The sequence below is a fragment of the Dromaius novaehollandiae genome, chromosome 1, assembly GCF_036370855.1.
Source record: "Dromaius novaehollandiae isolate bDroNov1 chromosome 1, bDroNov1.hap1, whole genome shotgun sequence".
Classification (NCBI taxonomy): Eukaryota; Metazoa; Chordata; class Aves; order Casuariiformes; family Dromaiidae; genus Dromaius; species Dromaius novaehollandiae.
The window spans coordinates 90,748,690-90,759,307 of record NC_088098.1 but is presented as its reverse complement, the minus strand read 5'-3'; the positions used below and the strand labels follow the sequence as shown (position 1 = coordinate 90,759,307).

The 10,618-nt window shown below is 47.2% G+C and overlaps 1 protein-coding gene across 1 annotated transcript in view; it reads right to left on the bottom strand.

Moving 5' to 3' along the window:
• Positions 1-539: 539 nt before the first annotated feature.
• The window catches only part of CASQ2 (calsequestrin 2), a 34,908-nt gene continuing 24,829 nt past the window's right edge, over positions 540-10,618 (bottom strand). Inside the window, exons 7-11 of the mRNA XM_026110575.2 lie at positions 9,702-9,747; positions 6,984-7,038; positions 5,607-5,707; positions 5,143-5,217; positions 540-1,203 (exon numbers count right to left, since the gene is read on the bottom strand). Coding sequence (XP_025966360.1) covers positions 1,006-1,203; positions 5,143-5,217; positions 5,607-5,707; positions 6,984-7,038; positions 9,702-9,747 — 475 coding nt within the window. The 3' untranslated portion in view covers positions 540-1,005. The remainder of the gene's footprint in view (positions 1,204-5,142; positions 5,218-5,606; positions 5,708-6,983; positions 7,039-9,701; positions 9,748-10,618) is intronic.

Below are 10,618 nucleotides of genomic sequence, written 5' to 3'. Positions count from 1 at the left end.
CCAGCAGCAGGGGTATGCACTCTCACATTTCCTCTCTGACTATCTCATGCTGTCAGTGCACAACCTTTAATTCAGCTGAGGTTCACCTCAAAAAGAAGGTAGGCCCAGATTTGGATGCAGATGTTTGGAACTGGGCAGGAATCTGGTCTGGTGCTTCTTGAAACTTTGGGGTTAAGAATCAACAGTTCACTTCAGCACAGTGATCTTCAGCCTCAAGAATCTGGGCTCGGATCTGGATCAGCCTTTCCAGCAGTTCAGGAACTTCCAAGCTGCAATGTCCCATATCAGACCACGCACACTAACCATATCTTTTGCCTGAGCTTTTAGGAAGACATTGTGCCAGACAGGGACTGTGGTGTTTGATTTTGCACTGCTTTGCCAGACAAGAATATCCTGTTATATGGAATAGCCAAAAATTTAACTAGTGTCTGTAATGCCTTCCTCCCCTCCCAAACCTTTTTGCTACTCATAACATGTTAATGAGTAGCTATGGACTCCCATAGCAGAACTTTCAGGAGGATTCAGTGGTCTTGGCAGGGTAGCCGCAAAGCATATTTTGTTTAATTAAAAGGACTAAACTTTACAGTGACCTTCTCTATGAATGAGATTTGGTCTTTGGATGTAAGTGTTGGGCTGATGAGCATGGATAATACAAATTGGCTCAATGTGTTCTTCTGGCAGTGAGTGGGCAGGCACTTTTCCTCCCACCTTGGGGAGATTTGGGGGAAATTCCCTGCAAATTCCTATTGTCTGTATTAAGGAAGCATGATTTACAGCGGTGCTGGGTGCCTGCAGGTGTCACCCACTGCAGGGGGAGTCCTGGTCGCTCAGCACCGCTGAGAATCAGGCTGTGAGGCCTCCTGGCAAAGGCAGGGGGAGCAGGGCAGAGGGGGAAGGAGGAGCAGGCAGGTGCTCGCTGACACTCAAACACAGGTGTTCTGATGGAGTGACCTGCTGCAGCGGAGGCCTCTCAGTGCCCACAAGTCAAACTGTACACAGTCAAAGCTAATCGTCATCATCGTCATCATCGTCGTCATCGTCATCATCGTCGTCATCGTCATCGTCGTCGTCATCGTTGTCACCATCATCATCATCATCTTCGGTATTTATCTTCCCAGAAAGCACATCCTCTATCCAGTCCTCCAGCTCCTCGGCTGTGGGGAGGTCATCGTCATCTCTGATCTCCATCCAGACGCTGTCAGCCTGCAAGGACAGATGACAGAGGGGATTAGCCGTCCTCAGAGACATGAGCCAGAGATCAGGTTCGCTGCTATTGCAGGGGGAAGGGTTGGACCACAGGTGGGATGTAGGGATGGTGGTGGCTAGCTTACCTCTCTGACAGCTTGGGGACAGGATCAGCCAAAACATCTCACTACCCCCTTGCTGGGTTCACCACTTGTCTCTAAAGTGCTGGTGTTTCTGAGTAGGAGCAGTGGGACTGGTTTATGGGTCTACGGGAGTGTGTGCTGTTCACCCCTGCTGCCCATGTACACACTGCATTTTCCTCACCCTGTTTGGCCAGTTCTGCTGACCTCAAATCTATGTAAAGAGGCTATGCTGCCTCACCCTTGCATAGCCCCAGTGCACAGCCTTTCCCTCTTTCACCCCAAAGCCCTTCTGGGGTCTGTTCCTTTGGGCCTGCTCACCCTGCTGTCAGCATCCCTTTCCCCCTGCCTCTTTGCACATCAGCTTTGCCTCAGGATGATGCTGTGGACTCTCGATATGTGATAGTGGTTTCTTCACTTGGAAGAGCCTTTCTCCAGGTCATCTTAGCCATGCTTCACCTGAAGAATGGCTACCAACCTCAATGCCCTGGTTTACAGGTCCCCTCTGTTCTTTCTCTCCAGCCATCTGCACAAGGCAAGGAGGGAGAGATTAATACAGGAAGCATAGCTTGGATGTTCTCTGAGACCTGGAGATGAAGGGTTTTTCTCTCTACTTTGCTACAGGTTCCTTGGGTAAACCTCTGGGGAAGACGCTTTCCTTTCACTGGTGCCTCTCTGTAAGACAGGATCAGCATCATATTTCACAGAGGTGCTGTGAGGTTATCTTGGTCAGCGTTTGATGTTGCAGAACCAAGTGCTGGTCATATATCAGAAGATAACTATGGGCTTTGACAAACTCACTGCATATCTTTCCCTGTCTGTGCTGCCTAATTCCCTTTTTTTTTTGGTATGGTTTGCTAAAAAGCTAGGCTATATTTCTGCTCGAGGGAAGCAGTTTCTCCCTTATATTTCCTTTCTAAAACACCAAAACTATAGCAAAAAGAGGCATGGAAGGGCATGCAGTTCTTACTTCATGGAAATGATCCTGTGCTGATAGCAGAACTGTTTGTGTGGCAAGAAGTGACGCCTTTGAATAAGGGGAATAGGACTGGGCCCATTGCACATAGAAAAGATGCTATACGAATAAAGCAGCAATATTTTGTAATGCATTGTGGCACCAGTCCTGAGCCACTGCAATGTGATGGGCCAGTGAGAGGCCTCTGGGAGCTCAGTGGTGTTTGCATTGACAGGTTTTTAGAGAAGCGATGGGGTTGCAGAGGTTACATCCACTGAAGCCAACAGGAACATTTATTTGTGCTCTGCTGTGTAAGTCCCACTTTGTACCTGTCTACCTCAGCTGAATTCAGTGATGTAACACTGAAATAACAAAATGAGCTCAATGTTTGTTTTAGATATCACCAGCCAACCTACAACTTTCTTAGATCTCTCTCTTGAGGAATAGAAAACAGCCTAAGAGGGATGAAAGAAAGACTGCAAATATTCTAATCAACAACCTGAAACATTTACTATATCAAATCTAGATAATTCATGAGTTTTTACAGGTCTCTGAGTGGTTGTTGGATATGTTCATGCGTAATATCTCTTTGTGTATGATTTTATTGCTACTTTCAATTTGACTTCCATGAATTTCCATTCATAGCTATTTAACGTAACTTTGACATGACTTTAAGCATGGCCAGCTGCAGTAAATACAATAAAGAGAGATACCATGGGCTAGTAATGAGAGCAACAAGCTAGAATATTTGGGCTCTGTTTCTAGCTTGTCCATTCATCTCTCATATTATTTTAGGTGGTGCATGATAACTTGTCCTTCCTTTTTGTCTCACTTAACAATTCTGTTAACAAGTCTTAACCCACTCGGTCCCCAATCTCTAGGTATCTATCCAATGGTCTGATGGATGCAGGTATATTAAATATAAAACATCAGCTACATCCAGCCAGCTCTGCACCTGCTCTGTAACTCCTGAGCCACCTGTGCAGTTCCCTTTCTTTGCACTCAAATGTGGTGGGCAGGATCCATGGCCATCGGTTTCTTAATAACACCATTACTTTCCCTTCTCTACCACATCTCACATTTTAGCTATTGCTTCTGCTTGGTTGCCATCTTGCAGCGCTTGTCAAGTAATAGGAGGCACAATCTTCTACTACTTGTCTGACACACAGGAATTTCACTCTCCCTCTGTACAGGAGTGAGGACGTGGATTGCTCCGAGTCACAGAGCAAGGTTGGTGGTGGGGCCAGGACTAGCATCCAGCCCCTGCTGGTTGCCCCAACTCTGCCAAGTCCCTCCCCGCTCTGTCCTAATGAAATTATCTGTCTCTGTAGCGATGACATTTCAAACATGAAGAAGTCATTACCCCCAATATCAAATTAAGAATACTTCTGTGATGGAGACAATTCTGGTTCCAGAGACACTCTCCATATCCAGATAAATTCATTTTAAGCCACAGTTTAAAGCATCCAGCATTTAATCATTAAAAATAAACTAAAGTAGAAAACAAGCCAGGCTGGAACATGTGTTAAGTGTGCTCTGATCAGCTTGACAGTTATTGTCAGAAGGAGGAAAAATGGGCTCTTTTTCGGCCTCTCTGCAGCAAAGCGCAGGGGCTTGCATGGGGGGTGAGCTTCACTTTCCATGGTAACACAGCGGCAGGACTTGGAGCTGCCTGCTCGGGGGAAAATCCCAGATGCTGGGCAGGGGGCTGTGTTTTGGCTTTTGGCTGGCAGTGGGGGTAGAGCTGTGCTTCCGCCCGTGTTTGCACAGGTGGGCTCTTTGCAAGGGTGCACGGGAACATCACCGTACCCTGTTCCTGCTTCCTCCCTGTGGCCAGATGTCATGTGTCGCTGGCTTTGATACAGGCACAGGGAGGTGGGATCCCCCCCACACACCCACCCAGTTAGTGCTGCTGAGGTAGTCAGAGCCCCTGACCATGCTCCTGGGTGGCGTGAAGGGGAGTTACGACTCAGGGCTGGCCGCAGGCTGGACCTTGTCTGTGACCCTTCCCAACAGGGCCTACGAAGACTCCCTTGCATCAAGGAGCCTTGCACTTCCTCATCACCCCTGCACAAGGCCTTCTGGGCCCTGAGTGTGTTTGTGACTGAACTTTTATGTGGTGAAGAAACGGCCCGAGTTTCAGGCTGCAGGAGGGTGCAGCTTGTGCAAGGAAAGTGGCAGCAGTGGTTCAATGGGATGAAAGCCTAGAAGATCCCCCAGTTACCTTCTTTGCCACAGGACAATCCCTCTGTTTTGAGTTTATGGTGTCTTCCTATTATGGCGGTGTATTTATTTATTTATTTTTAAATCTGTGCAGTTGCTCCCTGTCATCTGTTCACTCCTACACTCAAGCTGTGTCACTCTGCTTCTGGTGCAAAAACATCCTCCTTCTTCTTGGCTTTTGCCTCCCTAAATGCAACTCCCCCTACACACAGAAACACTTTTCCCCCTCAAGTCCAACCAGGCTCCAGTCAGAGCAGACCCTTCCGGCGAGGCACAAAGGTGCACGCTGAGTGAAGGCATGGAAATGTGAGACCTTGAAAAGGAAACCAGACAAAGTCCTGAAGTTCAGACCACAGGGGGCCAATATTGTCGTAGGCAGAAGTAGTTTGTGTGTGACTCAGCAGCGGAAACGTGCTCAGACTGAAACCCTGAAGCCTGCTGTTGAAGGTGTTAGGAGCACATTTGCGCATGGGAATGGTGAGATCTTGATACTTTCCCCTGGGGAAAAAGCCTGGTATACTTGAACTTAACAGTAAAAAATCCTAATGACCTCAGTGGATTTGCTTTCTATCTTAGATCCCATCCTTTCTAGCAATCTAATCTTGCGATCACTGGATTTTCTGGGCTTGTGCTACTCACGTCTGTGACGTTCACCACCCCAATCTGTGGTCTGAACAGGTCGATCTTGAAAGTCTTCTCCCAGTAAGTGATCAGCTGCAGTAATGAAAAACAAAGCTCAGGCAAGCATCTTTGCAAAACCTCTTTATATTAATTCAGCCAGCCAGACTGTAGTGAAGAGACTGTGTACTGATTAAATCTGGAGAAGAGAGTTAGACCTCAAACTTGGGCTGCCTCACAAAGCAGAGAAAAATGCCGTACCCTTGCGATGTTCTGGAGACAGCCACATAGCAGATCACCCTCTTTCTCCAGCGCTAGTGTGCAAAATGTGGCTGGGAGGCAGACCCTGAATGAGTAGCCCTCAGTTTGATCTCCTGAGGCCCAGTTTCCCTTCTTTTATATTCTGTGCACACTCTGGGGCAATGCTGGTGCTCTCACACATCCACACACAAACCCAAGAAAGGAAATGAGCCTCTGCCACTCACCAGCGGAAAGTCATCGGGGTCAATCCACACAATGCTTAGGTCGGGATTATCTGTGTTCTCCCTGGCAACCTGCTTCAGGATTTCCAGGAACTCGAAGCCATCTGAAATGATATATGAACCACTACATCCCTCTCCTAAAAACACATCGGCATTTGCACTCCTGGGCTTTTCAACATCCCTCACCCCCTGTGAAAACAGAAATTGTTTATAATTCTCCTTTCTGTAAAAGAAAATGCTGCCTTCCAACTCTTTTTATTCTGATCATGATGCTTTTAATTTCTAGCATCCTCCCAGGGTACTGAAATTAGTTACACATGGATTAAGTCTCATAATCCTTCTATGGAGTGGAACAATGTCACTAGTTTCTTTCAGCAAGGCAGGAAAGGAGTCTCCAGGAGGCTGAAGGTTTTCCATGTGCTGGGGAGGATTTAGCAGCACCACTTCCATAGCTTTTCAGGAATTGTTACCCACAAGTGCACTTGAAAAATCCAGTTTTCTAAGTGCACTTGACAAATCCAGCCCCAAGCACACTCCCCGAGCCACATAGCAGGGTGGCCACAGAGTCGGGGAGCAAATCTTGGCACTCGGGCCCCTGCTTCCTCAGTCTGTGCTGTAAAACGTATAACCTGCCATGCAGAATAGATCAAAGGTCTGTGCTGGGCACTGTCAGCAACAGCTGGGGCTGATATACAAAGCTGCTAAGGCAATGCAAGCCAGTGATGAATTACTTCCTGGTGCCAGGCTGGATTGGAAAGGGTTAATTTTTTTTTTCCCCCCCAGCTGGCGATCAATTTAAATCCTGAGCTGACAGTTCAGCCCATGCATTTGACTCCCGAGCAGTGCAACCGCTAATGCCTAGTGCAAACGCTCTTGAGCAGCCTCGCTCCCTGTCCTGGCAGGTGCCAGCTTCCCCTTCCCGACCAGGGTACGGGGTTCCCAGCAGGAGATGGGGCTGCCTGGCTGGTCTGACAGGCTCCCAGCTGCTGGACTGGCTTTGCTCTGGAAAAGGCAAGTTAGGAGTGCTAAGCCAAAAGGCAGCAGGCAGCCTTCCTTCTCAGGGAGGCTTGCCTGTGGCTGCCCTACCAGTGGGACAGCCTTTGCTTGGGAAAGGCATGGACCCTGGAAGGAGGAGCCAGGGCAGAGCCAGCAGCAGAGGGTGAGTTGCCTGTGGGAGCATGAGGGGTACATTCATGGGCACACGGAGGAGCAAAGCAGGGAGAGCAGCATGTGAGTAGGGACAAGAAGGGGCAATCTGGGGGGCTGCGAGGGAGACCTGCATGCAAAGTTCCCGCTGAACAGCCACAGTGCAGATAAAGCCCATCAGACTGCGCTTCCCTTGAGTGACAGGATCATGCAAGGAGGAAAACAGCCTCTTACCCGGGTCATCTTCTTCAGCGAAGGCCACAATGTGGATTCCTTCCATGTCATCCTCCTGGAAGCGATAACACCATTACTGATGGGCCAGAAGAGAGAGGATAGGGGCCCAGCTGCTACTGGAGACCAGCAGAAGTGGGATACCTTCAGAAGAACTGCGCAGTCATAAAGGGAGGCTTGACTGGAGCCCCACTGAAACACTGAGAAAGAGAGCTGAGGTAGGACTGAGCTGTGGAGGTAGCAGGTGCTGAACAGGGTGGTTTGGGTGGCATTGTTGAAATCCTGCAGCTAAAAACAAGGTGGATACTGCAGCAGTGAAGGAGACAGAGCCTCTCATGGTGTAGTTGGGCAAAAGTTTGCTTCTGAAGGAGGCTACGTGACTGCTAGCATAGGGTGTATGGGCTCACCCGCCAAGGCTTGAGGCCACATATCCCCAGTTCATTTACAGATGCTAGAGGCCAGTTCATGGGGAGACAAATATCTCCTACCCTGTTTAGACCCTAAACACACTCCTTTAGGGTCAGTGAGCGGGGTTTGCTCGTAATACTGGAGGCGAGCTGGCTTATTTGAGCATCTTTGTGAGGTGAAAGGTCTAGTCCAGGCAGGGGTCTCTGTGAGCAGTGAGGGGAACTAATTGGGAGAGGGATATCTCTGTGCAAATGCCATGGGGCTCAAATGAGCACAGGGAAGAAACGACAGCCTGGTGGCTCAGGGGAGCCGGACTGCTTTTCTCCATGAGCCACGTGACTGTGGGCTTTGGTAATGATATTGGCAAAGGCCAATGGATCTGCCAGACAGTTTATCATCTGCCTGCTATGAATGTCATCACAGAATTATCCCACAGAACAGCTTCACGTTCCTCGTCTGCTGCTGGGCCCTGTTTCCATTTCAATCAGTTTTAATGTGAGAAAAAAAATTCCCATCTAAATGCTAATTTCTTTTCCCTTTTGAGCCTAGAGGTAACAAAGCCACCATCAAAAACTGAAAGGAAAAAAAACCCTAAAAGATTAAGTGGAAAACATTGTCTTTAGAAACAATAGTGGGTGCTGGGCCTTTGCTGGTATCTTTGGGAATACATTTTCACAGGGGCATTCTAGGCAAATTTACTCCGGGATTCAGACTGCTTACAGCAGGCAAAATCTATAGTTTTGCTTTTTCTCCGTATTTGCCAGCAGCATTGTCAGACAGGAAAATACAAAACCAGGGCTAGATTCAGACCTCCAATGCAGTGGTTTAAAACTGAAGTAACTCCAGTGATGTCACTGGTGATATTCTCGATTTGCAGCGGGATTAGAATCAAACCTGCTGTCGGTTGTATGTAACAATCTCCTGATCTTAACGGGACGATCCCTGTATTCTCAGAGTGTTTGTTAAGGAAACATTCCATCATTCACAATGCACACTTTTCCTGAGGTTATTTTAGATTATATTCAGTATGAAATCAAAACCACCATGTATGTGAAATTTGGGTCCCACTGAAGCCCATGAAAAAAAACCTTCCAGGGACTTCAACAGATCTTGGAAGCCATCTTCTACATCAAAAATGTATTTCAAAATAAAATGAGAAGGCTATCATGCCCAAGAGACTCTTAACTCCTGATTCAGTTGTATTAAAGATTCCCAAGGCTTTTGGTGCCTCAGAGGTGCACAGCATCTCATGTTATGCAATGAGGCAACTGAATGCTATTAAAAATCTTGTACTAAGCTTTCTGGAGGAATGACTGCATCGTCTTTAATGCCCTTAAGGCACCTGTTCAGTTTGTTTTTCAGCATTCTGCTGGCACTTGAAGTTCCCTGACCTGCTGTTAACATTGTGCTCATTTGCACTGAAGGAATAATATGTAATTCATGATTTTTCTTTAATTCTCACTTTTCCTCTCTTCCCCCACACTTGCAGACCAGAAGAGCCTTGTGCGATCTGTTCCAAATTGCTGGTTAATTCTGCAGAACCTCCAATGTGTGGTTTGCTCATGCTGTGAGAAGTGCAATCAATGCACCATTTTCTCTGTAGTGTATATAATTAATGGAATTGCCTGCCCTCGTTTGGATTTTGAATTGTACAATTGCTCCTGTACAATTTCCATTAGTCATCTGTTCAGTACAAGAGCCATTACTCACCGAGCAAACAGGCTGCTGAAGTCACCCTACCACCAACTTGGATGTCTCTGAGAAAATCCTTCCCAAAGATTCTGAACATAATCATATCATGGTTGCTAGAGAGCCTTAACAACAGATACATTTGGATGAGCTAGGCTAATTACTAATTACTTGAGAAGAGCTTCTCTGCTTCCATTGTTCAGAACAGCCAGTTCCTGGGAATCAGCACTATTTACAGTGCTGGGAAATTGCTTTTCTGTCCTACTTCCTCCCTCTCCCATTCCTGCCCAGATTATGACTGCTGGGGCCACCTGGCATGCTTTGCTAGCCTTCGGTTCTCTCTGAGGAGCAACTGGGCCCCCGCTCAGCTGTCCATCCTTGCTCAGCAAAGTATTTAAGCGTATAGCTTGAATTCAGATGTTGGACATCATAACCAAGGCTTTCCCTTCTTCCCAAACAGCCAGCACGTCTCTAATACTGCAGATGCTTTGCGAGGAAGGAAAGCTGGTGTTTCTGCCTAGTCAGATGTTGGAGCTTTTATGAGGCAGTTTGGTAGCCAGAAAGGATTTGTGTCTTGTTAGAAACTCACAGAAGACGAAAGGCTTCCCACCCGCATGTGCTTACCCAGGTCTCAAACATGTCTTCTGGGCGCAGCTTCCGCAAGGTAGCTCTGGAAAGAAGAAAGGACACGCTTTGAGGATGCGGACAGCAGTCCACTGTGATGGGAAAAGGTCGTTGTGGCACATTTGATTGGTGACTGGCGTCAGCTCCATAAGCTAGCACATTTTGAATGCAAGTTTAGGGGCACACTAGGTCAAATTAGCCTTTCATTTACAGTGATAAAACTCTGCCCTTGCCCCCACCAGAGTCACTGTAGCTGTTATTTGTGCCTCAGAAGATGAGATGGCCCTCTGTGCTAGAATACTTTGGTGAATTATCCCCACACATTGCAGTTTGTTCCACCATGTGGAGCTGAGAGCATGAGATAGATAACCCATTCAGTTTTTGAGCAAGTAAAGTTTTGTATTGCAGTCCCTGGGCTATGCACACTCTTGCTCGCCTATTGGGCTTTGTTTTCTTCTTTTCCTAGTTTTACCCCAGCATAATTCCACCATAAAAATCCTTCAAAATTCTGCTGAAACAAAGGAGGCAGAATAACCTCTGGCAAGAAAATTTAAATCATAAAGTTAGCCAAAGCAAATTTTGGGGATAGTTCACAAAAGGCAAGGAAAAAGAGTAGTAAATGTTTTCAACCACATCAGAAGCAGGAAGCCTGTCAAAGAGTCTGTCAGGCTGAGAGGTGACTGAGGTGTTAAAGGAGCACCTAAGGAATATGAGGCATAGCAAAAAATCAAAAGTAATTCTTTGCATCTCTGCTTGCTGTAACACAAGGTGCCTGGGGAGGTTCCCCCACCAGAGCAGTTCTTCATAGCAGACAGGTCTAGGGAACTGTTGCAAAGACAACTGTCAGTAGATGAGGTTTTAGAACAAATTGGTAAAACAAATAGTAGTGAGTTGCCAAGACCGGATGGCATTAACCC